Genomic DNA, 25857 nt, shown 5'->3' with positions numbered 1-25857 from the left:
TACCTAAATAGGTATATTTCCTCTTAGGAAATTTAACCTTAATACTATATAGGAGTCGTCGTGGCCAATTTTCTTGGAAAATGTAAGGTGCACAGCGACAAATAACAACTTTAATATTTTATTGACATCATCCTTGGTTTTGACTTTTATATTATTTTGACATTTTATCCAAATTTAAAATCGGAGAATTTCATTGTTCATTTACAAGAAAATGATTTCTTCCTTTCTAAATTTTATACTTACCTACTTATTTTACTTTTTTTTTGAATTTCATTGACTAGACCATGTTTGTAGTCCTAGGTCGTGGTTGTTTGGATTCGTTAGGATGTCATTTGATGTGATAAATGCACCGTCGAATTACAAGACTTTCTGATCGGTTATTTGGACAGATTTTGATAACAAACTGTTTTGTCACATAGATTTTATTATTACAGATGATTTATTTCGAACTTTTTACCCTTAACTAAATTAATTAACGTTCTGATGCAAGATGATGACTCATGTCAGCAACATCCTATTGCCTTCTTTTCTAAATTATTATCTAAAGCTGAACAGAATTATAGCGTCACTGAGAGAGAACTTTTAGCTGTTTTGTTATCAATTGAACATTTTCGACCCTACGTGGAAGGTACGGAATTTACAGTAGTCACTGATCATGCCAGTTTAAAATGGTTGATGAATTTAACTAACCCCTCTGGTAGGTTAGCTAGATGGTCCACTCGTTTGTCACAGTATAAATTTAATATTATTCACAAAAAAGGTAGTAGTCATACAGTCCCTGATGCTTTATCTCGTATAGAAATTGCTGAAATTGTATCATGTCCAGAGGATATCCATGATCCATGGTATTCTAAAATTTTGTAGAATGCCAGAAACATCCTTCAAAATTTAAAACTTATAAAGTAGAAAATGATACCTTGTATAAATATGTTAAGCCTAAATCTATTTTAAATCAAAATTTAGCTTGGAAAATAGTAATACCTAGAGAAAATATTTTAGAAACTATTAGAAATAATCATGATGATTTAAATTCGGTTCATTTTGGTATTCATAAAACCATAGAAAAATTGCGAATGCATTACTTTTGGCCTAGAATGTTCAAAGATGTCAAAGATTATATAAATAGATGTGATAAGTGTAAAGCATATAAACATTCAACTTCAGCTCCTTTAGGTTTCATGTCTAACCCTAAATTGGTCGATCGTCCCATGACTATGTTGTCTCTTGATATTGTAGGTCCATTGCCGAGATCTTATACAGGTTATGTTTACATACTTACCGTGGTAGATGTTTTTTCTAAATTTTGTTGGATCTTACCCATGCGTAAAGCAACTACTGGAACAATAATTAACTTATTACAAAAGGAAATTTTCTTGAAATTTGGCGTTCCGAAGATTTGCATACTTGACAATGGAGTTCAGATGACCTCTAGAGCTTTTAAACACTTTGCTAAAGAATATAGCATTCCAAAATTATTTTATAACACTTTGTATACCCCTCAGAATAACCCAGTTGAACGCTTTAATAAGACTATTGAAACTTGTATAGCATGCTATGTTGAGAACGATCATAGAACCTGGTCTAAATATTTGCCCCATATACAGGCAGCTATTAATGGCACTATTAATCTAGTTACCGGATACACACCTAATTTTCTTATGTTTGGTAGGGAAGTTTTCCTCGATGGGTCCCTACATAAATTTAATTCTATCTCTGATCCTTCAGAGTTAGTTATTGGTAGTCGTTCTGATTATTCGGACGCACTTCTTACTTTGAGTAATATTTTTGATAAAACTGTTAGTAATTTGGCTAAATCATATAGACGTAATGCCAAATACTACAATGTGGGAAGAAAAGTCATTTCTTATTGTGTTGGAGACATAGTTTGGAGGCGCAACTTTGTGCAATCCAATGCTGCTTCGTTCTTTTCAGCTAAATTAGCTCCTAGATTTGTTAAATGTAAAATAATAAAGAAAATTTCAGATACTGTTTATATATTGAAAGATTTGGCAAAGAATAGTACAGGTAGATACCATATAAAAGATATTCTTAAAATTTGACAAAATTAAAACTTAAAATTAATTTTAATTTGAAAAGGACTAAACAGAAGCTAACACAATAAGGACTAATCATTTTGAGTAGGATTCTTTGACACTCCTTGTCAGTCCTACTGATTTTATAGGATTTTTGGCTATTTTGTCAATCCTATCCTTTTGTAGCTTGCGGCTATGCAGTTGCCCCGCACTACCTTATGTGTATATATTGTACATTTTTATCTTTGTAGTTCTTTTATAAGGGCTCATTTTGTATAGGATTTTTGGCTCCTTTGTCAATCCTATACTTATTTTTGGTTGCGGTTGTCTTTGTTTGCACCGTATTACCTTATTTTGTTGTAAATATGTACAGTTGTTTTTATGTGGGATTACGGTTTAGCACATGCCCCGTATTATCCTCCTGCTTGTTTCTGTTTTAATCAGTCAAGTAGTTTTGTACATATGTACAGCTCTTTTGTGGGATCATGGTTGGCACATGCTCCATGCTATCCTCCTGCTTGTGTCTGTTTAACGGGCAAGTGGATGTAAATATTTTCTTTTGGATGGGTCTTTAGTACTCATATTCAGCCTTGTCTCACACATGTGGACATGTATGCTATGTCCTTGCTTAGGCAGGACGGTGTTTTGGATGTCGCTCTTTTGTAGTGCATCATTTTGGGTGGTTCGACACTGCGCGGCGAGGGTGCCCAGTGCTTTGTCCAGTTGCAGACCATTCCGAAAACCCTTTAGCTAGGTTAGTTCGTCAATGCGCGGCGAGGGTGCCTCAGCGGGTTGAACGGGTGCAGACTAACTCTAGACTCTTTTTGTTTAGGCTAAGTGTTGTGTTAGATTGGTTTATCATTTCACGGCGTTAGTGCTTAGTGATCTGGTCAGTAGAATGCCAATTCTAATCACACACTCTTTAGAAAGTTTTCTTCTCTTCTTCGCTAGTTTGGCTTACCATTTCACAGCGTTGGTGCTACGTGTCTGGTCAGTTGAATGCCAATACTATGCAATTTTAGTTTAAGATAATTTTTTTTGCTTTGAAGGATTGCTTCTCAATCCGTATTTATTAAAGATTATTTGGTCGTTTTGGCTTGAATGAATTTAGATATTTAATTCTTCTTTTGTTTGGTAGTTCCCTTCGTTTTTGCCTTACAGGATTGTTAAGGGTAAAGAAAAAAAAAAAATTTTTTTTTTTTCTTTTTCTCTAGAAAGGGGAAATTGTAACGTGTACCTAGACGGTCTCGTTACACCTTTATTATAATTGTTTTCCTTTTTATTTTGCAATAGAATTTTGACACTGACAGGCATTTGTTTACATCGGTAACATAACCTCTACCCATTATTATCTTCAAGGAGACCATAGATCAGTGTTTTGACAGTTGTTTTTTTTTTTAAAACGAAATTTATAGTAATTGATGGAAGACATTTGACATGACTAATGACTTGTCACTTTTCTTCCAAAATTCGTACGTGATATTCGGCTCTCTCCGGATTTTTATGAAATATGAGACGTTTTGTGGCGAAATGCCTAGAAAGCAGTAATTTCGGCCTTGAAGGCTTCACCTTAATATGGATATTATGAAATAACAGCGCTAATGCGGTAAGTATCCAAATTGTATAACCTCATTGCGCCATACAATTTTCAACAAGAAAATTATATACTAACTAGAATTTTCTTGTTGCAGCTGTTCCCCTGTGTTCCCCATGTGTTCCCCTTGTGTTTCCCTATTTATCGCACTATGAGGTGATTTGCTTCAAAAATATGTGTTTGTGGAACCTGATTAGAACATGGTGTTGAAATGTCCCTTCACACAAATCGGCCTGCATCCGAGCATCTGGTGCGTCGGTTTATAAATCTTAATCAGTGAACTCTTTAAAATATCCTCCGGCGCGTGGCGAACGATATATTTTATTAATTTTAGTACAAATTTTTCATAACCCTAGGTCTAATATTTAATAATGTAAAGGGTACCTATATTTCGTAGAATTAAGATAAGGCAAGGAACGTAGGGACGCTATTCATAGTAATTTATTTTAAATAGAAAATTATATTATAATTCAAAAACTTTTACAATTTTTCATTGTTTTGATCCTCCAACATATTTATCTGACATTTGTCGTCTCGTGAGAGAGTCCACGACGGAGTAGGCCCGAAATCCCTGCCTTGAGATTAAAGGTTCAGGCCTCTGCTCGGCTATCCGTGCGTCGTTCCTCCGGCTGGCTGGCGCCCGAATCTTATCTTATACTGTAGGGGAGGGCCATCCTTCTCCTACCCCTTATTTGCCCGCTGGAAGGAAAAAGGTAAGTATTCTCCACCTTACCTCACCATATAAATAAATTTCTTTATTTTTGTAATTTTTTTTTAATTTTTCACCTGCGCATTGGGGGTGAAAAATATTTTTATATGACAAAGAGTCAGGATATAAATTACTAAATAAAATACATAGCCAATATTGTACTAGAGAAACAGAAACATCTAAATCAATCCTGGACCATGTCTGTACAAATACTATCAATGATTTTCATATAGCTATAATAGATTCACCCCTATCAGATCATAAACAAATTTATTGTGAACTTAAAAATTTCAAAAAGCAACCCAAAAAGAAAATAAAGTATGAAGCAATAAATTATGATACACTATACAAGGATGTGGCCGAAAATATGACAAATCTTCAGATTACAGATCACAACTATAACCAATTGGACTGTTTTATTAAACACAATATAGAGAATCATAAAACTATTAAGCTCAAAATACAAAATCTACCTCAAGACGATTGGATAAATAAACAGATATTGGATGAAATTAGAAATCGTAATTTGCTGTGGAAAAACTTAAAACAAGATACTGATAATATGGAACTAAAGAATAATTTTAATAATATTAGAAATATAAAAAATTTTTACAAAAAAAATAAAAACCGACTTCGTTACACAAACACTAAAAATTGAAAAATAATTTAATTTATTACCGAATATATTATGTATACAAGAGTTAATATAGTTCCATAATAATATTTTTTGGTGCCGGTGCCAATTAGCTTCAGCTGCGCGAATCGTCTAGACTTCGAATTTTTATGAGACTCCACAATGGCACCTCATTGGCACCGACCCCAAAAAATATTATTATGGAACTATATTAACTCTTGTATACATAATATATTCGGTAATAAATTAAATTATTTTTCAATTTTTAGTGTTTGTGTAACGAAGTCGGTTTTTATTTTTTTTGTAAAAATTTTTTATTTCAAAATTTTTAGTGGCCCCATGGAATTATGCTATGACTGGTTAAAAGTCTACTGTTTACTAAGCTATTACACTGATCGCGAGCAATTTACTCTTATCCGTTGAGGAGTTCCAGTATCTATCTTCGAAGATGTTCATCAGATCTTCACCAAATTGAAATGGGACCAACTTTGAAGTATACCCTTTCAAACAAAAAAAGAATTTTCAAAATCGGTCTAGGCGTTTTCGAGTTATCGGGGAACATACATAAAAAATAAAAAAAAAAAAAAAAAAAAAGATTCCGACGAATTGAGAACCTCCTCCTTTTTTTGAAGTCGGTTAATAAAAATTAGAAGTACTATTAGGGACACTAAAGATAAATATTACTACGCAACTTTTGTTAAATGTTATAACGAACCAAAAAAAATGTGGGACTTAATTCACACTTTTGCAGGCAATAAAAATAAAAGTGGTAGTGCTCCCCCTAAACTTATAGTAAACGGTAAAACTATTCATGATGGTACAGAAATATGTGACAACTTTAATAGCTACTTTTCTACAATAGGTCCAATTTTAGCAAATGACATACCACAAAAATATCATAATAATACTATATATAATGCTCACATATACTCAAACTCACCCACGCAGAATAAAACCCTCATAGAATTTAAAATATGTACAAAACACGAAATACACTCCATCATTAAAAATTTAAATATAAATGCAAGTTCAGGTATCGATGGTATTACGGCCAAATCAATTTAATGTATTAATGACATAATAAGTGAGAAACTAAGTTTATGTATCAACAAATGTATGAAAGATGGTATATTTCCAGATAGTCTAAAGATAGCTAAAGTTAGCCCTATTCATAAAGCTGGCTCAAAATCTGACCCTGGGAATTATCGTCCCATATCGGTTTTGCCCGTATTATCAAAAGTATTTGAGCGGGTTTTGTATATTTATTTTATTTATTATAGCCTTTTTGTTCCTTAATAATGTTTCTTACACTTATTAACACACACTTTCATTTATGTCTATAGTTTGTTATTATTTATATGTATTATTTGATTTAATGTTAAGTTACTATAAATATATGTTTTATTTATTATTTATAATATTATGTATTAAGTTTTTTTTTTTTTTTTTTTTTTTTTAATTAAGGACCTCTCTATGAGTGTAGGCCTCCTCCATTTTTTTCCACAATTTTCTGTCTATAGCTTTATTGACCCAATTTTCTCCCGCTATGCTAGCTATTTCATCTGCCCAACGTTCCAGCGGTCTGCCTCTTTTTCTTTTTCCCCGGGGGCCAGACCAGGCAGACAATTTCTTTGTCCATTTTTGCGTATCCATTCTCGCGATATGACCTGCCCATGCCCATTTTAGTCTTTTACTATGTTTTAAAGCATCCACAACATTTGTTTTTCTTCTTATATCCGTACTTCTTTGTTTATCTAAGCGCTTTATGTTTAGTATACTTCGCTCCATAGCTCTTTGGCATGTTAGTATCTTATTTTTAGTGTAGTTGTTAAAGACCCAGGTTTGACACGCATATGTGAGACAAGGCAAGATACACATGTCAAGAATTTTCTTTTTCAGTTTTATGGGAAGGTTTGATTTTAATGTTTCTTTATAGCTCCAGAACTTGTTCCAGGTCATGGTCACACGTCGGTCAATTTCATCGCGATGTCTAGATTTTTTGAATGATATTTGTTTTCCCAGATAAATATATTCGGTTACATATTCTAGAGTTTCATTGTTGATTTGTATCGGTTTATTGGAATTGTTTGTCATGACTTTTGTTTTTAAGGTGTTTAATTCTAAGCCAATCTTTTTACTAGCAGAATACAAATCGTTTATCATTGACTCTAGCTGTGATGCTGTCTCAGCGAATAAAACAATGTCATCAGCAAATCTGAGGTTGCTTAGGAAGCTACCATTTATGTTAATACCTTTCTTGGACCAATTCAAGTCTTTCATGATGTTTTGAAGTACAGTTATAAAGATTCTAGGTGAGAGTGGGTCGCCCTGTCTTACACCTCTACATATATTTATTTTTTTACCTTTTTTGTCCAGTTTCACTTTACTTACACTGTTATTATATATATTTTTTATTACTTCAATAGCATCATTGGGAACATTGCATTCTTGTAGAGCTTTCCACATACTATTATGAGATATAGAGTCAAATGCCTTGGCATAATCAATAAATGCCAAGTAAAGTGGGCGTCTATATTCTTCATACTTCTCTATTACTTGTTCTAGAACATATATATGGTCTATAGTTGAGAAACCTTTCCTAAATCCTGCTTGTTCTACTGGCTGGTGTTCTTCTGTAAATAATTTAATACTATCTTCCAGGCAAGATGCAAACAGTTTATACAAGTTTGGTTGCAAACTGATGGGTCTGTAGTTTGAAATATCTGCTGGATTTCCTTTTTTGTATAATAATATAATATCTGACTCTGCCCATTCTTTGGGTATTTTTCCATTGTCTAAAATTTTATTAAAAAGGATAGTCAAATGAGGTGTCAGTAAAGTTTTTCCTGCTTTTATTGCTTCGTTAGGTATGCCGTCTGGTCCGTTACTTTTATCATTCTTTAAACTGACTATTTTTTTCATAATTTCTACAGTGGTGAATCTGTCCAACGTAGTAGAATTTAAGACAGGTATTTTGTCTATTGGTTCAATATACTGTCGAGTATATAGGTTTTTATAGAAATTTGTTGCTATATTTATTATTTCTGATCTAGAGAAAGTTTTTGTATTGGTCGAGTTATCATTTAAGCATGGTATCCACTTTTTACCAGTGTTGAGCTCTTTGGAGCTCTTCTTCGTGCTTCCTGAAGAGATTAAATGTTTCTCGATTGTATTCCATCTGTGTTCTTGATATTCCTTCTTAATACGTTTAAAAATATTTTTATATAATCCACTAAGTTCTTGCTTTTCTTCTTTAGTAAGTGATTTTTTATGTTGCAGTTCATTTCTTCTTTTCATTAAGTTTTTTGTTTCTACTGAGATTATACTTTCTTTAAGGCTTTTTACATTTTGGATAGAGTTTAAGCTTAAAATTATTGCTTGCTTAATTTTTGAGTAATACGATTCTACATCTTCATCGTCTTCCAAACTTATACATTCTGTGTTTATTTTGAGAGCCTCTACGAAGACAGATTCATCACTTTTTGTTGTAATTTTTATGTTTTGTTTTCTATATTTCGTTCTACTTTTTTTAGTGTTTGACAATATGAAAGTGCATCTAATGAGTCTATGGTCACTGGGAAAGGATAACTGATTAATTATTTCTATGTTAGAAATTTTTTCTTTTACATTTGATAAGACATAGTCAATTTGACTTTTTGTTTTATTTGGTGAAAGCCATGTCCATAAGGTATTTAACTTTTTTTTGAAAATACTATTGATTATTACAAGGTTATTTTCAAAAGCAAATTGTAGTAGCCTTTCACCTCTTTTGTCCCTTTTTCCATAACAGTAGGGTCCTAAAATAGTATTCTCTTCCGGGCGCCTCTGTCCTATGCGGGCATTGAAGTCACCCAATAAGATATATTTATGGTATGATTTATCAATAGCATTTTGGAGCTGATCATAGAAGTTATTCATTTCATCTTCCTTTGAGTCAATAGTAGGTGCATACACCTGAATAATAGAAAGTGACAAAGTGTTAAATTTTAGATTCAGTATACATATTCTTTCCGATATTGCAATGAAGCTCTCAATAGTATCTTTCCATTCTTTCTTTATGAGGAATCCTACGCCATATAGACCTTTTGTTTCACCATAATAGCAGAATACATGTTCGTTATCCTCTGTAATAGAATATCCTGTCCTTCTGATTTCGGAAAGTCCAATTATATCATAATTAATTATTGACATTGCTTCTTTGAGTTCTAGTAATCTTTCATCTGATAGGAGAGATCTGACGTTATATGTACAAATGTGGAGTTTTTGTAATGGAGGGTTGTGGTCACTTACCCCCACGGGGACCGGCCGTATTGGGGGCTGCGGTGGAGAGGTCACGTTTGGTTGTCAAATATTATTTTGTGGTGAGGTTGTGGTATTGTGTACTGGAGAGTCATTGGTATTTGTATAATTTTTTATGTTTTCTATAATAATTGGATTTTTAGTCATGTATCTTTGGATGCTGGAGCTGTTGCTAGTTAGAAATGATTTTTTCGAATTTTTCTTCCTTAATGATCCTGTACTCCCCGAACATTCTGGTGACTCTGATAAGGTTCTCTTATTACGGTTTCCGGGGTCTTGGTTTTTTTCTTGATCCTTTTGTGTTTGATCTGGTATTATTATCAATTTATTATATTTTAAAATGGCTTTCTTTCCCATGTTCCTTTGTTCTTGTAGTTGTTCTTTCAATTTCTTACGCTCTTCCAAAACTTCTGGTGGGAAATCCTCTTGTAAATAATATGGTGAACCAACCAGATTTTTCTTGTTTTTTAAAAGCTTAATTTTTAGCCCCATTGTATTTAAAGTGGTAACAACAGGCCGTAATTTTCCAGTTTTCCTCCCCAGACGTCTAACATTTTCAATATTGTCCTCACTACATTTAATTTTCATTTTCTGATTTATTATATCTATCACTTTATTCTGTAATTCATAGTAATTACTTTCAGATTCCTCTATTCCAAAGAAAATGATATTTTTCTTTCGGGTTGATCTTTCCAGTTGTTGTATACGCCGCCCCTGTTGTTCTACGGTTTTTTCTAATTCATTGTATTTTGATTCAAGTTTTGTAAAATTTTCATTTATATTTTTAGTTATGATTTCTGGTATAGTCTGTCTTAGCTCTCGTAATTCGTTTGTCTGAATATCAAATTTCTGTTGTAAATTTTTCATTATAGCTGTGAGTTCATCCATTTTTCTTACAGGCTGTTCTTTCTACCAATTTTGATAGATGCTGTTCTACTTAGTTGAATGTTATAATAGATGTATATGTACTTTGTAATATGTCTATTATAACTAGCATTACTAGCTTGGCAGAACACACTATTCCTCTATGCCTTTTAAACTCGTTTAATTTTTATTCATTTTGACAGCGTTTAAGCTAAGAGTAATCAGGTCCTTGAATGATGATGCTAATTCAGGTCAGGTTGATCTCTGATCCTTTAATATTACTCAAATAAATAGTTACTTTTAGATTAGGTACACACTGATAATATTTGTATTTTTAAGGTTAGGTATAATAACTCAATTTTAGGTACTGTATTATTTGCAATTTAAACACTGTAATTATAGTACTTTTGATACTCAGCACTAATTTAGTTGTTAATGTAGGATACTTATAGCACTTTTTATCGAATTTTGGGCCGGAAAACAGAAACTTATACACAGATTTTTAAATAATTTTTTGTAAGATTTCATAACAATGTCCAACAACGTCACTACAGTTTAGTAGGTAGGATACAATTTATACACGAAACACTGGTTTTTTCTTTGATTTTCCTCGTAAATTAGCACTAATTATTCGATTTGCAACACGGAAATACGGTTTGTTGACTTCATTTTGTCACTGTAATTTTTAGGTTATAACTTTGTCAATTCGTATTTTGGGACATATTTTGCACTGAATTCTATAGTTCTTTCTAAGTTTTTTAGTTGCTTTTGTAAGTAAATCACATTTATTAGCTTGTAAATTCGATATTTTTCATAACTTTAACGATCTTGACAGTCACTGTTAAAGATATTCACAAGTTTATAACTCGGTTTTCTGGCGTTTTGCAATAAACTTTTACGCGTAATAGTTATTATTGTAGTTAAATTTGCACTTTTTAATCTCTTTAACACTTAAATATAGTTATTTTCATTTTTATTAACGGAAAAAAACAGAAACAGATATGTTGACAGCGGCGCAGCAGCGACCTCTCAGCGAAATTTAAATATAAATGCAAGTTCAGGTATCGATGGTATTACGGCCAAATCAATTTAATGTATTAATGACATAATAAGTGAGAAACTAAGTTTATGTATCAACAAATGTATGAAAGATGGTATATTTCCAGATAGTCTAAAGATAGCTAAAGTTAGCCCTATTCATAAAGCTGGCTCAAAATCTGACCCTGGGAATTATCGTCCCATATCGGTTTTGCCCGTATTATCAAAAGTATTTGAGCGGGTTTTGTATATACGGCTAAGTAATTATCTAACAGAAAAAAATTTTCTTTTCAAAGGCCAGTACGGTTTTCGTGCCAAATCAAATACTCTTTCGGCAACAGTTGATCTGATTACTAAAATAAAAACTAATATTGACCAAAAAAAGATAGCTGTCGGTATATTTATTGATTTGAAAAAGGCATTCGATACCGTCTCGCACACTATCTTGCTCAATAAGTTACAAAGTATCGGTATATCTGGATCAGCTTTTAAAATTCTAGAATCTTATCTAACAAGTAGACAACAAATAGTAAAAATTGAAAATTTTAAAAGCAAACCATGTGACATTGTTTGTGGGATACCTCAAGGGTCCATCCTAGGTCCTTTGTTATTTTTGATTTACATAAATGATATTGGAAACCTGGGATTGATCGGAGAGGTATCCTTATATGCTGATGATACCTGCTTATTTTATTTTGGAGACTCAATCCATGAGATCATGTCGAATGCATAAACGGATTTAGATACACTAAATGAATGGTTTCAGTACAATTTACTCACTATAAATGTTGCTAAAACCTCTTATATGCTTTTTACTGCAAAAAACAAAAAAGTTCCTAATTTCGATCCCTTAACTATAAATAACCAAGAACTGAAACAGTCAGAAGCGGAAAAATATCTCGGTCTTATACTAGATTCTAAATTAACATGGCGAGCTCATTTAGATTATCTGCAGTCAAAAATCACATCGTTGACTGGAGCTCTGCGTAAATCTGCACGATGTATACCACATAAAGTCCGAAGTATCATTCATAACTCACTAGCCAAGCCTTTACTAGAATACTTAATAGAGATTTGGGGATGTGCATATAAAACTAATTTAAAGGATCTTCAAATATCACAAAACAAATTGTTAAAAGTTTTATTCCAACTAGACTATCGCTTCCCGACCAAAGAATTATATAAGAAAACTGATCAACTATCTATTAGTCAATTATACAAATACAAAACATGCATACTAGTTAGAAAAATACTCTTAGAGTCCGTACATACACAAATCACTTGTAAGACAAAATCTCATAAACATGGTACACGAAACAAACATAAACTACAATTAACTAAAGCTAGGACTAATTGTGGGGTGAAAACTATACAGTTTGAGGGAATACTACTATATAATAACTTGCCGAAAGACATTTTTAACGAAAAATCTTTTCCAAAATTTAAAGAAAAATTAAAAAAATATTGTCAAACACTATAGTTTTAAATATATAGGTACTAGTTTTATTATTGTATAAATTCACCGTATCATAAATAATGTTTTCTTCTATATTTAAGTTTAAAATTGTTCTCATGTAAGTGAACTTTTGTTCTTTTTGAGAAAATAAAGTCTTTAAACCTAATATAATATAATAAGAAAAAGACGAGCGTGTAAACCTTTATATAGTCCGAACAAAATGAGTTCTTACGCGCCATTTTAACTCTATATGTCAATTGTCATGTCAAAAGTAGGTACGGTTCACCTTTAAAATCTAAATATATAAAAGAAAAAGGTGACTAACTGACTGACAGATCTATCAACGCAAAGGTCAAACTACTGGATGGATCGGCCTGAAATTTGGCATGCAGATAGCTATTATGACGTAGGCATTCTCTAAAGAAGGATTTTTAAAATTTCAACCCCTAAGGGGTAAAATAGGGGTTTGGAATTTATGTAGACCACGCGGACGAAGTCGTGAGCGTCGCCCCTTCCCTTTCTTCCCCTCCTCTTAGGGTTGTCACTCACCCCTATAGGACAGACGAGAGACGAGCCTCCGTACCCGATACACGTGTCGACATTGGCCCTTCCTCCCGAGCAGGTCAGCGAGTGATGCAAGTAGACTAGATCCACAATCCTCCCTGCACTGTTGAGGGTTGTCTGTCACTCACCCCTGTAGGACAGACGAGAGACGAGCCTCCGTCTCCGATGCACGTGTCGATATTGGCCACCCCTCCCGAGCAGGTCAGCGAGTGATGCAAGTAGTACTTTTGGCCTAGTCTCGTGCTCCTAAGCTTCCTCTCGCATTGATCAGGATCCACCAGAGGCAAAGGTATCTGTAAAAATACAGACAATTTTTGAAACAGAACTAATTTTTAATTCCGTACCAAAATGGTAAAAATGGAACTTTTATGGTGCGACTTTCTCAATCCATCTATCTGTTACACTCGATTATTTTGGTAACTATTAAAGCTAAAACAAGTCTCCCCTTTCTACCGCCCTCCCAGCCCATGTTGTAGGATGTAGCAAGAAGGGGTAGAGGCTATGTTGAAGTGAGGTGAGATTGAGACGTACCTTCTTCAGGACGCTGGCGTAGTATTTTTTCCTAGTAAAGTCCCTCCCCCAACCAATGTTGTAGGATATAGCAAGAAGGGGTAGAGGCTATGTTGAAGTGAGGTTAGATTGAGACGTACCTTCTTCAGGACGCTGGCGTAGTATTTTCCCCTGGTGAAGTCCCTCCCCCAGCCCATGCTGTAGCACAGAGTCCCGGGGGGTGGCATTGTGTGGCTGAGGCAGGCCACGTTGATGTGAGGTTGGAGCACGAATGGAGTTGCCAACATTAAAAGTGCTATGTTGCTATGGGAGCGCACTGGTGACAACAAAAATTGTTAACTCTTTAAACACATAAGTAGGTACTTATTATCTTTATATATACGAAAGTATAGCTTTTCACGAACCATCACTTTACTGTACATCACGGACGGCGGACCCACAGTGCACTGGCGGATCACGGACGGTCATAGATAGAGCTTAAAGCTGCCCAGTCCTCTTCGATTTATTTCAAAAACTAGCTGATGCCTGCGACTTTGTCCGCGTGGAATTAGGTTTTTGAAAATCCCGTGGGAACTCTTTAATTTTCCGGGATAAAAAGTAGCCTATGTCACTCTCCAGGTCTTTAACTATATCTATGCAAAAAATCACGTCAATCCGTCACTCCGTTGTGACGTGATTGAAGGACAAACCAATAAACCAACAAACAAACACACTTTCGCATTTATAATAAGGGTACCTACCGATTGTAATATTTTCAATTAAAAAAAAAAAAATTACTCACATTTGTTGAACTGTTCGTGCAGGATAATCTGGCGGACATCGCGGTCCTGGTGGGTGTACATCTCGTTGTCGTTCTCCGTGTCCCATTCACCAGCTCGACATATCAGCTGCGGAAACAGACAGACAATTTTCATCGTGCAAAATTTAACGAAATATCAAAAAAGATACCTGGCATCGACATATTTCATGACTCAGCTACTGCATTCAAAAAAAGCTCTTATCATTTTACTGTGGGTTCATCTCCTAAGTAACTTAGTTATTTGTTTTGTTAAGTAAGTTCTTTTTATTTGTCTAGATATTTTGCAAATGCTGTGTACGCATTTTATAGATACATTTATCAGCCTGTGTTTGTTTATAAGTGTCGTAGTTTGTGTTAAATTAATGTATTGTGTGTGTTCCTAATAATCCTAATAAATAAATAAATAAATGTCTGAAAAATAATCGAATGTTAGGCGGTACGAAGTTCGCCGGGGCAGCTAGTAGATACCAACCATAAATCCTAAAGCTAGCCTTATCTAATTACAGTACAATAATAATTAGTCATGCCCGCGTGGAATGGTGCCAAGAATACTGGCTGCATTTCCGCGCTGGACAGCCAGGCTGATCCGTTGCGCAGCCCTTCTGTAACCAGATGAGGCTATTAATCTATCCTAATATTATAAATCCTTTGATTTTTTATCGTTTTGTATTTTATGTCTTTTTTCTTGTACCTTTATTTGTATTTAAATTTATTATTAATTATCTAGTTAGTGTAAGTGGCACTGCCGTTCTAATAAGATGTAAAAAATAAAAAATAAATAAATAAAAATAAAATTATAAAAAAGCTGTGGTAGCCTAGTTGTTAGGACGTCCGCCTTCCAATCGGAGGTCGGGGGTTCGATCCCGGGCATGCACCTCTGACTTTTCGGAGTTATGTGCGTTTTTAAGTAATTAAAATATAACTTGCTTTAACGGTGAAGGAAAACATCGTGAGGAAACCTGCATGCCTGAGAGTTCTCCATAATGTTCTCAAAGGTGTGTGAAGTCTGCCAATCCGCACATGGCCAGCGTGGTAGACTATGGCCAAAACCCTTCTCACTCTGAGAGGAGACCTGTGCTCTGTAGTGAGCCGGTGATGGGTTGATCATGATGGATATTAATAAAGAGGAAAAGTAAGTTTGTTTGTAGGGTGTAATCTCTGGAACTACTGAACCGATTTTAAAAATTCTTTCTCCATTAGAAAGCTACATTATTACAGAAAACTAGAATATTTACATCACCCTCGCTGAAAGTGTCCACTTTGTGCGCTACAGTCAACACCACGGACGGATGGATGAGCGTGCCTCCTCCGATATAGCCAGGACCAGTTCCTGCATTTGGGCTGTTCAAAGAAAGAAAGGTTTAATTTTTACACTGTGCATCACATCTTTATAACTAAGAGTGAAGCCACAGAGGCAGATTATCCCAAAGGCAAACTAGGCACGAACCTAGGGGCGCGAGGTAGAATAACGTTTAATTTTTACACTGTGCATCACATCTTTATAACTAAGAGTGAAGCCACAGAGGCAGATTATCCCAAAGGCAAACTAGGCACGAACCTAGGGGCGCGAGGTAGAATAACGTTTAATTTTTACACTGTGCATCACATCTTTATAACTAAGAGTGAAGCCACAGAGGCAGATTATCCCAAAGGCAAACTAGGCACGAACCTAGGGGCGCGAGGTAGAATAACGTTTAATTTTTACACTGTGCATCACATCTTTATAACTAAGAGTGAAGCCACAGAGGCAGATTATCCCAAAGGCAAACTAGGCACGAACCTAGGGGCGCGAGGTAGAATAACGTTTAATTTTTACACTGTGCATCACATCTTTATAACTAAGAGTGAAGCCACAGAGGCAGATTATCCCAAAGGCAAACTAGGCACGAACCTAGGGGCGCGAGGTAGAATAACGTTTAATTTTTACACTGTGCATCACATCTTTATAACTAAGAGTGAAGCCACAGAGGCAGATTATCCCAAAGGCAAACTAGGCACGAACCTAGGGGCGCGAGGTAGAATAACGTTTAATTTTTACACTGTGCATCACATCTTTATAACTAAGAGTGAAGCCACCGAGGCAGATTATCCCAAAGGCAAACTAGGCACGAACCTAGGGGCGCGAGGTAGAATAACGTTTAATTTTTACACTGTGCATCACATCTTTATAACTAAGAGTGAAGCCACAGAGGCAGATTATCCCAAAGGCAAACTAGGCACGAACCTAGGGGCGCGAGGTAGAATAACGTTTAATTTTTACACTGTGCATCACATCTTTATAACTAAGAGTGAAGCCACAGAGGCAGATTATCCCAAAGGCAAACTAGGCACGAACCTAGGGGCGCGAGGTAGAATAACGTTTAATTTTTACACTGTGCATCACATCTTTATAACTAAGAGTGAAGCCACAGAGGCAGATTATCCCAAAGGCAAACTAGGCACGAACCTAGGGGCGCGAGGTAGAATAACGTTTAATTTTTACACTGTGCATCACATCTTTATAACTAAGAGTGAAGCCACAGAGGCAGATTATCCCAAAGGCAAACTAGGCACGAACCTAGGGGCGCGAGGTAGAATAACGTTTAATTTTTACACTGTGCATCACATCTTTATAACTAAGAGTGAAGCCACCGAGGCAGATTATCCCAAAGGCAAACTAGGCACGAACCTAGGGGCGCGAGGTAGAATAACGTTTAATTTTTACACTGTGCATCACATCTTTATAACTAAGAGTGAAGCCACAAAGGCAGATTATCCCAAAGGCAAACTAGGCACGAACCTAGGGGCGCGAGGTAGAATAACGTTTAATTTTTACACTGTGCATCACATCTTTATAACTAAGAGTGAAGCCACAGAGGCAGATTATCCCAAAGGCAAACTAGGCACGAACCTAGGGGCGCGAGGTAGAATAACGTTTAATTTTTACACTGTGCATCACATCTTTATAACTAAGAGTGAAGCCACAGAGACAGATTATCCCAAAGGCAAACTAGGCACGAACCTAGGGGCGCGAGGTTACGAAGGGGCGCGTACGATCATGTAGAGTTCCGGGCCTACCTAATTCTTCTCCGGCCGGTCTTCTACACGGACCTCGTCTCATCGGCGGGGAACTACAATCGGCTACGGGCATTCGCGCACCATTGGCATAAGAGGCGAAGCAGCTCGGAGCGTACAGGTGCCAGGCCGGCAGCAAGGAGGAGCAGCAGCGGAGATCACAGCTGTGTTAGTGACGTCTAGCCCCCAAGGGGGGAGAGTGAGCATAAGGGACAAGGAAGAGACAAAAATAATTTGTAGGGAGTCAAGAAGGCGCCTCGGGAAAATGCCAAGAGCAAGTACCGAACGGGCGCCCTCCCGCGATCCGGTCCATATAACCGAGAGGTTGGTGGGGCCATGGGAGGTGGAGGGTTGGCCTACCTAATTATCCCAACTAACTAATATTATCTTAGAGTGACCGAAACTGCCTCTTTTTTAGGGTTCCGTACCTCAAAAAGAAAAACGGAACCCTTAGGTATAAGATCACTTTGTTGTCTGTCTGTCGGTCTGTCAAGTAACCTACAGGGTACTTCCCGTTTACCTAGAATCATGAAATTTGGCAGGTAGGTAGATCTGATAGCAGACATTCGGGGGAAAATCTGAAAACTGTGAATTTGTGGTTACATCACACAAAAAAAATTAAATTGTGGTCATGAACTAATAATTAGTATTTTAAATTTACGAAGTAGGATAACTATATCAAGTGGGGTATGATATGAAAGGGACTTGTGCAGTATAAAACTGATTTTTATTTATTTTTATGCATCATAGTTTTTGAATTATCGTGCAAAATGTGGAAAAAATACGACTGTAGTACGGAACCCTCGGTGCGCGAGCCTGACTCGCACTTGACCGATTTTTGATTTCACATGATACTCACTGGTTTGATTTCGTATTATTCAACAAAGCGACCATCCAGGGGAACTCGGCGAAGTCAGCGTAACCACTGTTGGAGCCTCTCGTCCCCTGTCTGAACCTGGCAGCGGCGAGGTTGCTGTACCCGCAACCTGAAGTCGTACGGATGGTAGGCGGTACTGGCCCGGATCTAATTTTGTCTCTAGGACAACAGATCATGAGGAAAGCACACTCATTTGCCGATTTCCTCGGCCGCAGCGGTCTGAAAATGTGCAAGAGAAATCATATAGTCCGTAAAATATGACTCCAAACTGTGAGGCAACTGTCACGTCAAGATTACGATTCACGCTAAAAAAAATATTTACATAATAAGGACTAAAATCGTACTTTTGGCATGCAATTTAACCGAATAAACTAAAATTGAGTGAGGAGTCATTTTTTACGCATAATACTTCCGTTAGAGGTTGAATTTTCTAAAATCCCTTCTTAGCGGATGCTTGTGTCATATTTTGAGCTGTGCGTTGATAGATCAGTCAGATCAACTTTTCCTTTTATATCTATAAATATATAGATTTTAAATTTACCGCTCTTTTAAGGGTTCCGTACCTATCTCAAAGGAAAAACGGAACCCTTATAGGATCACTTTGTTGTCAAGAAACCTACTTCCCGTTGACCTAGAATCATGAAATTTGACAGGAAGGTAGAGCAAACATGAGGGGAAAATCTGAAAACCGTGAATAGGTTACATACTTAACAAGAAAAAAATTAAAATGTGTTCATGAACAAATATTGCTATTTTCAACTTTCAAAGTGAGATTGTTATACCAAGTGGGGTATCATAATATGAAAGGGCTTTACTTGTACATTCTTAAACAGATTTATTTATTGTCGATAAGATACGATTGTAGTAGGGGCACTGATGCCCTCAGTGCGCGAGTTTGACTCGCACTTGGCCGGGTTTTTACATTTACTTACAGCGACTGTAGCGCCACCCTGTACCTACACATTTTAGCGGACACTTTTTATATATCTGGTAGGTATATATAGTGTGTTATCTATGTTTTTATACGCGGAGATCGTGCTCCTCACCTCTACACTCCAAGTTTGAATGCATTGCACTTACAAGAACCTATAATCAATCAACGTGTCTGCGTCAATCTTCGGCGGTTCCATGTCACACATGGAACTTTTCACGCACGTGCCCAGTTCCTGTTGATTAGTGTAGCACGTCCTAAAAACTGAAACTGTAAGAATAAGGGCATAACTTATACAGACTTATATGTATACTAGCTTACGCTCGCGACTTCGTCCGCGTGGACTACAAATTTCAAACCCCTATTTCACCCCCTTAGGAGTTGAATTTTCAAAAATCCTTTCTTAGCGGATGCCTACATCATAATTATAGCTATCTGCATGCCAAATTTCAGTCCGATCCGTCCAGTATAGTTTGAGCTGTGCGTTGCCAGATCAGTCAGTCAGTCAGTCACCTTTTCCTTTTATATATATATAGATTACTTCGTATGGAGAGAGTTATTGAACAAACTAATTGGTGCTATGCAACCTCAGTGACGTCTGGCATTCGAACGGGTCATTCATTACTATCTAAGGCGATGGGTAGTGCTGATTTATTTGGTTCCTAAACCGTGAGAAATTTTGTTCGCTTGACCATATCTTGTCATTTATATCGATGAATAAGGGATGATTCATGCCAAAACGTGGCAGGCACGGATTCAAAATAACACGAACATCACTACCCTTTTAGTTTCTTTGTCATGTTATGTAATATATTTTGTGTGCAATAAAGTATTTCTATCTATCTATCTACCCTTACTATAAATGCGAAAGTGTCTTTGTTTGTTGGTTTATTGGTTTGTCCTTCAATCACGTCGCAACGGCGGTGCCACGGATTGACGTGATTTTTTGCACGGGTATAGATAAAGATCTGGAGAGTGAGTGGAGTGGAGAGTGGGCTTACTTACACATACTTTTAGTCCCGGAAAATCAAAGAGTTCCTACGGGATTTTAAAAAACCTAATTCCACGCGGATGAAGTGGCTGGTTTCAGCTAGTTTCATAACATTTTTTGCGTTGAAGGACAAACCAACAAACCAACAAACAAACACACTTTCGCATTTATTATAAGGGTACTGATTATAGAACTATAATAGATCTTGTATACATATATGTATATACATAATAATATATTTAATATCTGTCGCGGCTTTACTCACGTGTTTAGTCGACGTTAGCCCGACTAGTTTCGAACCCATCCGGGGTCCTTTTTCAAGGGAGTCAGTTCGCGCACGCGTCGCGATTGTGACTCAACGAATTGTGACGCGTGCGCGAATTGACTCCCTTGAAAAAGGACCCCGGATGGGTTCGAAACTAGTCGGGCTACCGTCGACTAAACACGTGAGTAAAGCCGGGACAGATATTATATATAATGGAAATCACTCACGATAGTTTAAACGCTAAAATAATATATTTGGTAATAAACTAAATTATTTTTTAATTTTTAGTGCACAATCACGGCTAGGTATTGAAGTCGGTTTTTTTTGTTTTTTTAGGGTTCCGTACCTCAAAAGGAAAAACGGAACCCTAATAGGATCACTTTGTTGTCTGTATGTCTGTCGGTCTGTCAAGAAACCTAAAGGGTACCTACTTCCCGTTGACTTAGAATCATGAAATTTGGCAGGTAGGTCTTATAGCAGACATAAGGGGAAAAATCTGAAAACCGTGTATTTGTGGTTACATCACACAAAAAAAAATTGTGGTCATGATCTAATAATTAGTATTTTCAATTTTCGAAGTAAGATAGCTAAGTATATCAAGTGGGGTGCCATATGAAAGGGCTTCTACATTCTAAAACAGATTTTTATTTACTTTTAGGCATAATAGTTTTTGATTTATCTTGCAAAATGTCGATAAAATACGATTGTAGTACGGAACCCTCAGTGCGCGAGTTTGACTAGCACTTGGCCGGTTTTTTTATATTATGTAGATATAGATATACATACCTGCGGCGGGAGTAGGACTGACTAGGCCCCAAAAGTTATCAGCCGAAGAGAACGCCAATGTCATTATCAAGACTGGTACAGCTTGTAACCTGTGAAAGAGTTTTTGGTTAGGGTGCTACAGGACCATCCGTCCGTCTATCTGTCGGTTCTTCCCGGACGTGGCCGGTCGGCTCAGGGCAACCTGGGTCGTACCGGACTATGAGACCTCGCAGATCCTGACAGGCCATGGATGCTTCAACAAGCGCCTGCATGACATGTGTCTCGTGGAGAGTGGTGCATGCTTGTGCGGACTGGCGGAGGAGGACCTCCACCACGTCTTGTGGGAGTGTGCGCTGTACGAGGACCTCCGGTGCGCCCTGCTGGACGGGATTGTTCGCGAGGAAGAGGGTCCGGTTTATTACCAGGACCTCGTTGCTTCGGCGGAAAACTTCGGCAAGCTACGGGAGTTCGCGCATCACTGGCATAAGAGGCGGAACAGCTCGGACCGTGATTGTGGACCAGTGGGTGCTTGAGGAAGGATCCGGACCGCGGGACACGCGGGGATCTGCGTGTTGTGTATGTCTGCCCCAGAAAGGGGAGAAAGACCAATTAGGGACAAGGACAGAAAAGAAAGAATTTGTAGGGAGTCAAGAAGGCGCCCCGGGAAAGAGCCACCGAGCAAGTACCGAACGGGCGCCCTCCCGCGTTTCGGCCCATATAACCGCGAGGTTGGTGGGGCCATGGGAGGTGGTGGGTTGTCCATTCTTCCGTCTGTCTGTCAGCGGGCTGTTCCGTATCTAAATATATGAAAGGAAAACTTGACTGACTGACAGATCTATCAACGCACAGCTCAAGCTACTGGACGGATCGGGCTGAAATTTAGCATGCATGCAGATAGCTTTTGATGATGATTGATTCCTACATCCGCTAAGAAATGATATTTGAAAATTCAACCCCTAAGGGGGTGAAATAGGGGTTTGAAATTTCAAGTCCACGCGGACGAAGTCACGAGCATACCTATATAAGCAAGTTAAAGTACCTTTAAGATACAACACTACACATTTACTTTTGATTTTTTTTATACATATTATATACCTACAAGGCAGCCATTTTGAAATTGGTATTACTTTTTTTGTGTACCTAACTATACACATAGACGGAATGACACACTTTTTAAACCTTCGTGGTTTTTTGCTGTGTCTTAATTGGATTTGTTAAACATTCTTTATGTTGGTAATTAAAAAAAAATATGTGAAAATTTCCACTCACTAACTATTAATACGGCTCATGAGAGCCTGCTGAGTGCTGACAGACGGACGGAAGGACAGACGGACGGACGGACAGTAGCTAAACACAGTTTTTACACTTACTTCATGTTGCAAACAGGATAAAAAACTAACTATAAGAAAAATATTAAATTTATGAACTCGCAAACACGCCGTTTGGCATCTGCAAAGTGGACTATTAATTTTGCTATCAAATCAAAGTATTTAAATTAACCCTAGTGATGTGCCTTCAATCATATATCGATAAAATTCAATTTCAAATAAATTATTATAAACATACCAGAATTAATTGAAGCTAAATATCAATCACGACGCGCAGAGGCTTATCGAGAGTTTTACCTTTGTAATAAGCTAACTGCAATATTAACTTGATTAGGGCACAATTATTGCTATTGCAATCACTCAATCAATATGGCCAGATCACGTGACTTTCGTTTCAAACGGCGGCAATTACAAATGCGATAACATAGGTAATAAATAAAATAACAGATCTTAATTTATTATTGTCCTTTCCACAATGCTCCCTGCGGAAAAGGATAGCACTACATTCCGGCATTCCGAACCAGTGGTAGATCCATCCGACTATTCGAAAGTACTTGTAAAAGTTTATTTGAATAAAAAAGATTTTTATTTTTATTTTTTATTTTATTCAGACCTGTCAATTTAATTTAGAGATTGTGTGCAACAGAATTAGCTGCACTGTTTGGCAAGGGATTAATAGACATGTCAAAAATCACACTTTTTACTGTAATGTTTTGTGTAGCAATTTGTTTGTGCACCGAATACTACCTGATACCGATCTTAGCAACTACAACCTAAGGTTCATATTTTTTTAATAGAGATAGCGAGCAAACGAGCAGGCGGGTCACCTAATTTTAAGTGATTACCGCCGCCCATGAACATTTGCAGCACCAGAGGAACTGCCGATACGTTGCCGGCCTTTTAGGAATTTGTTGGTCCGCCCCTTGAATAACCCCATGTTGTAATCTAGTAGGAACACCACCGATGGGATTTGGTTGCACAATTCATATATTAGTACCAGAAACGTCTATTCTTTGTACTAACTAGAATGAGTCCGTGTCATTCACCTGCGTCGCAGCATTACGCCTCGTAGCCTATGTCTGCCAATTGCATTGCAATGTAAAATCTATACTGTGCTGTGCTACGCCTGGCGTCAGGTGCTTCTCAGCATCATCATCATGATCAACCCATCGCCGGCTCACTGCAGGGTTTCCTCTCAGAGTGAGACGGTTTTGGCTATAGTCTACCACGCTGGCCATATGCAGATTGGTAGACTTCACACACCTTTGAGAACATTATGGAGAACTGTCAGACATGCAGGTTTCCTCACGATGTTTAATTATTTAAAACGCACATAATTCCGAAAAGTTGGAGGTGCGTGCCCGGGATCGAACCCCCGACCTCCGATTAGAAGGCGGACGTTCTAACCACTAGGCTATCACAGCTTCTCAGTAAAAGCTTAGCCTAATATTATAACGTAGGTCTGGTAATCACGGGTTGCTTTTAGCATTTTATCGATAAATTAAAATTGAATTGTTACCTAAGTACATCACTATTAACGATATAGAGGGGTCAAGCGATAATAGTTTTTATTAGGTAGATATATATTATCCTACCTAAGGTTCAAAAAAACAACATAAGTATTTCCCAGTGACTAATGACGGAATACTGAAAATTTTAAGGACACATTTTCAATATGTACCCACTTATAAAGGATCTTTATACACATCGATATAAATGACAAGATATGCCCGAGCGAACAAAATTTTCACGTCGAGGTCGTCAAAAAATACATATTTCTTAAATTCAAATAGAATGTTATACACGTCACTTGCATCTTCATGAAAAAATTATAATTATCTAAAAAATTAAAAAAGAATCGACGATTTCCTACGGAAGAATTATTTAAGCTAAGTAAAGTACCAACCTCAAGAAAAATATTCATTTGGCGAATAACAATGTACCTATATGGCAAAATATATAGACAACTTCACAACCGAGCAAACTCCCAGTCACCTTAGGCAAAGAAAACTAAGATGTTCAGTTCCCCGACGAACGTCTGGATTCTCGAGTAGACATTTTATAGTTGCGGCACCAAAACTATTCAATAACCTTCCGCTGGAGGTATCTAATCTGATTTTATGTGCCCAGCGCCCATCCTTAAAGAAAAATCTTAAATTCTATATAAAGAAATTTCTCCTAGAAAACTCTTTTGAAAATTTTAAAAGTCTTTATGACAAGATCTGTTGAAACGAATGCTTTAACTTATTAAAATTTATCCTATCTATTTACATTATATATCTAAACTCCGTATGCATTGACAATTATTGTTGCACCAAATATAATATAGTTTTAGTAATGTATGAATATATATTATAATATAGTATAAATATAATATAACACATATATATATAGACTATATATATGGTTGATAAATTTGGAATCCACGGACTCTCTTGCCAAAGGAGCTCCGGTAGGCTGTTTAGGCATGGCTCTCTTAACGATACAATTAAAAGAGCTCTTGCCACCATAAATATTCCTGCGCTCATTGAGCCGGCAGGGATTAGTCGGGATGATGGCAAGAGACCTGATGGATTGACGCTGGTTCCCTGGGAACGGGGACGGGCGCTAATGTGGGACGCAACTTGCGTTGACACATTGGCCCCGTGTCATATCAGGAAGACAGCATCAAGACCGGGAGCCGCAGCAGAAACAGCTGAAAACGGCAAGCGGCGCAAGTATGCCTCTCTTATAGAGAGTTACATTTTTGTGCCGTTTGCCGTGGAGACCCTGGGGCCATGGAGTCTTAGTGCTAAAAATTTTTTACGAGACATTTCACCGCGATTAATAGCCTCAACTGGTGACAGAAGGGCTGGCTCATTTTTTGCGCAACGGATCAGCCTGGCTGTCCAGCGCGGAAATGCAGCCAGTATTCTTGGCACCATTCCACGCGGTCATGATTTATATAGTAATTATTAGATAAGGCTAGCTTTAAGTTTTATTGTATTAAAAAAAAAATATATATAACATATAATATAATATAATATAATATATAATATAATATAATATAATATAATATAATATAATATAATATAATATAATATAATATAATATAATATAATATAATATAATATAATATAGTATGAATGAGGTCGATGAACTTTGTC

The 25857-nt window shown here is 36.7% G+C and overlaps 1 protein-coding gene across 4 annotated transcripts in view; it reads right to left on the bottom strand.

The window, feature by feature from the left end:
• Positions 1-22840, bottom strand: part of LOC117994095 (phenoloxidase-activating factor 2-like) — a 56772-nt gene extending 33932 nt beyond the window's left edge. For 2 of the 4 annotated variants that reach the window (XR_011238214.1, XM_069507561.1), the window contains exons 1-8: positions 22754-22840; positions 21405-21493; positions 19512-19632; positions 18414-18650; positions 15736-15841; positions 14483-14588; positions 13842-14017; positions 13320-13484 (exon numbers count right to left, since the gene is read on the bottom strand). Coding sequence is in view for 3 of the 4 variants with exons in the window: in XM_069507561.1 (XP_069363662.1) it covers positions 13320-13484; positions 13842-14017; positions 14483-14588; positions 15736-15841; positions 18414-18650; positions 19512-19632; positions 21405-21493; positions 22754-22758 (1005 nt within the window). In the remaining variant the exon portion in view is untranslated. The remainder of the gene's footprint in view (positions 1-13319; positions 13485-13841; positions 14018-14482; positions 14589-15735; positions 15842-18413; positions 18651-19511; positions 19633-21404; positions 21494-22753) is intronic. The other 2 variants (XM_069507563.1, XM_069507564.1) reach the window with 2 other exon arrangements.
• Positions 22841-25857: the final 3017 nt, after the last annotated feature.

Source organism: Maniola hyperantus, chromosome 26 (assembly GCF_902806685.2).
Source record: "Maniola hyperantus chromosome 26, iAphHyp1.2, whole genome shotgun sequence".
NCBI lineage: Eukaryota > Metazoa > Arthropoda > Insecta > Lepidoptera > Nymphalidae > Maniola > Maniola hyperantus.
Note: the sequence above shows the minus strand (reverse complement) of the source record. Positions and strands in the feature narration are given on the sequence as shown.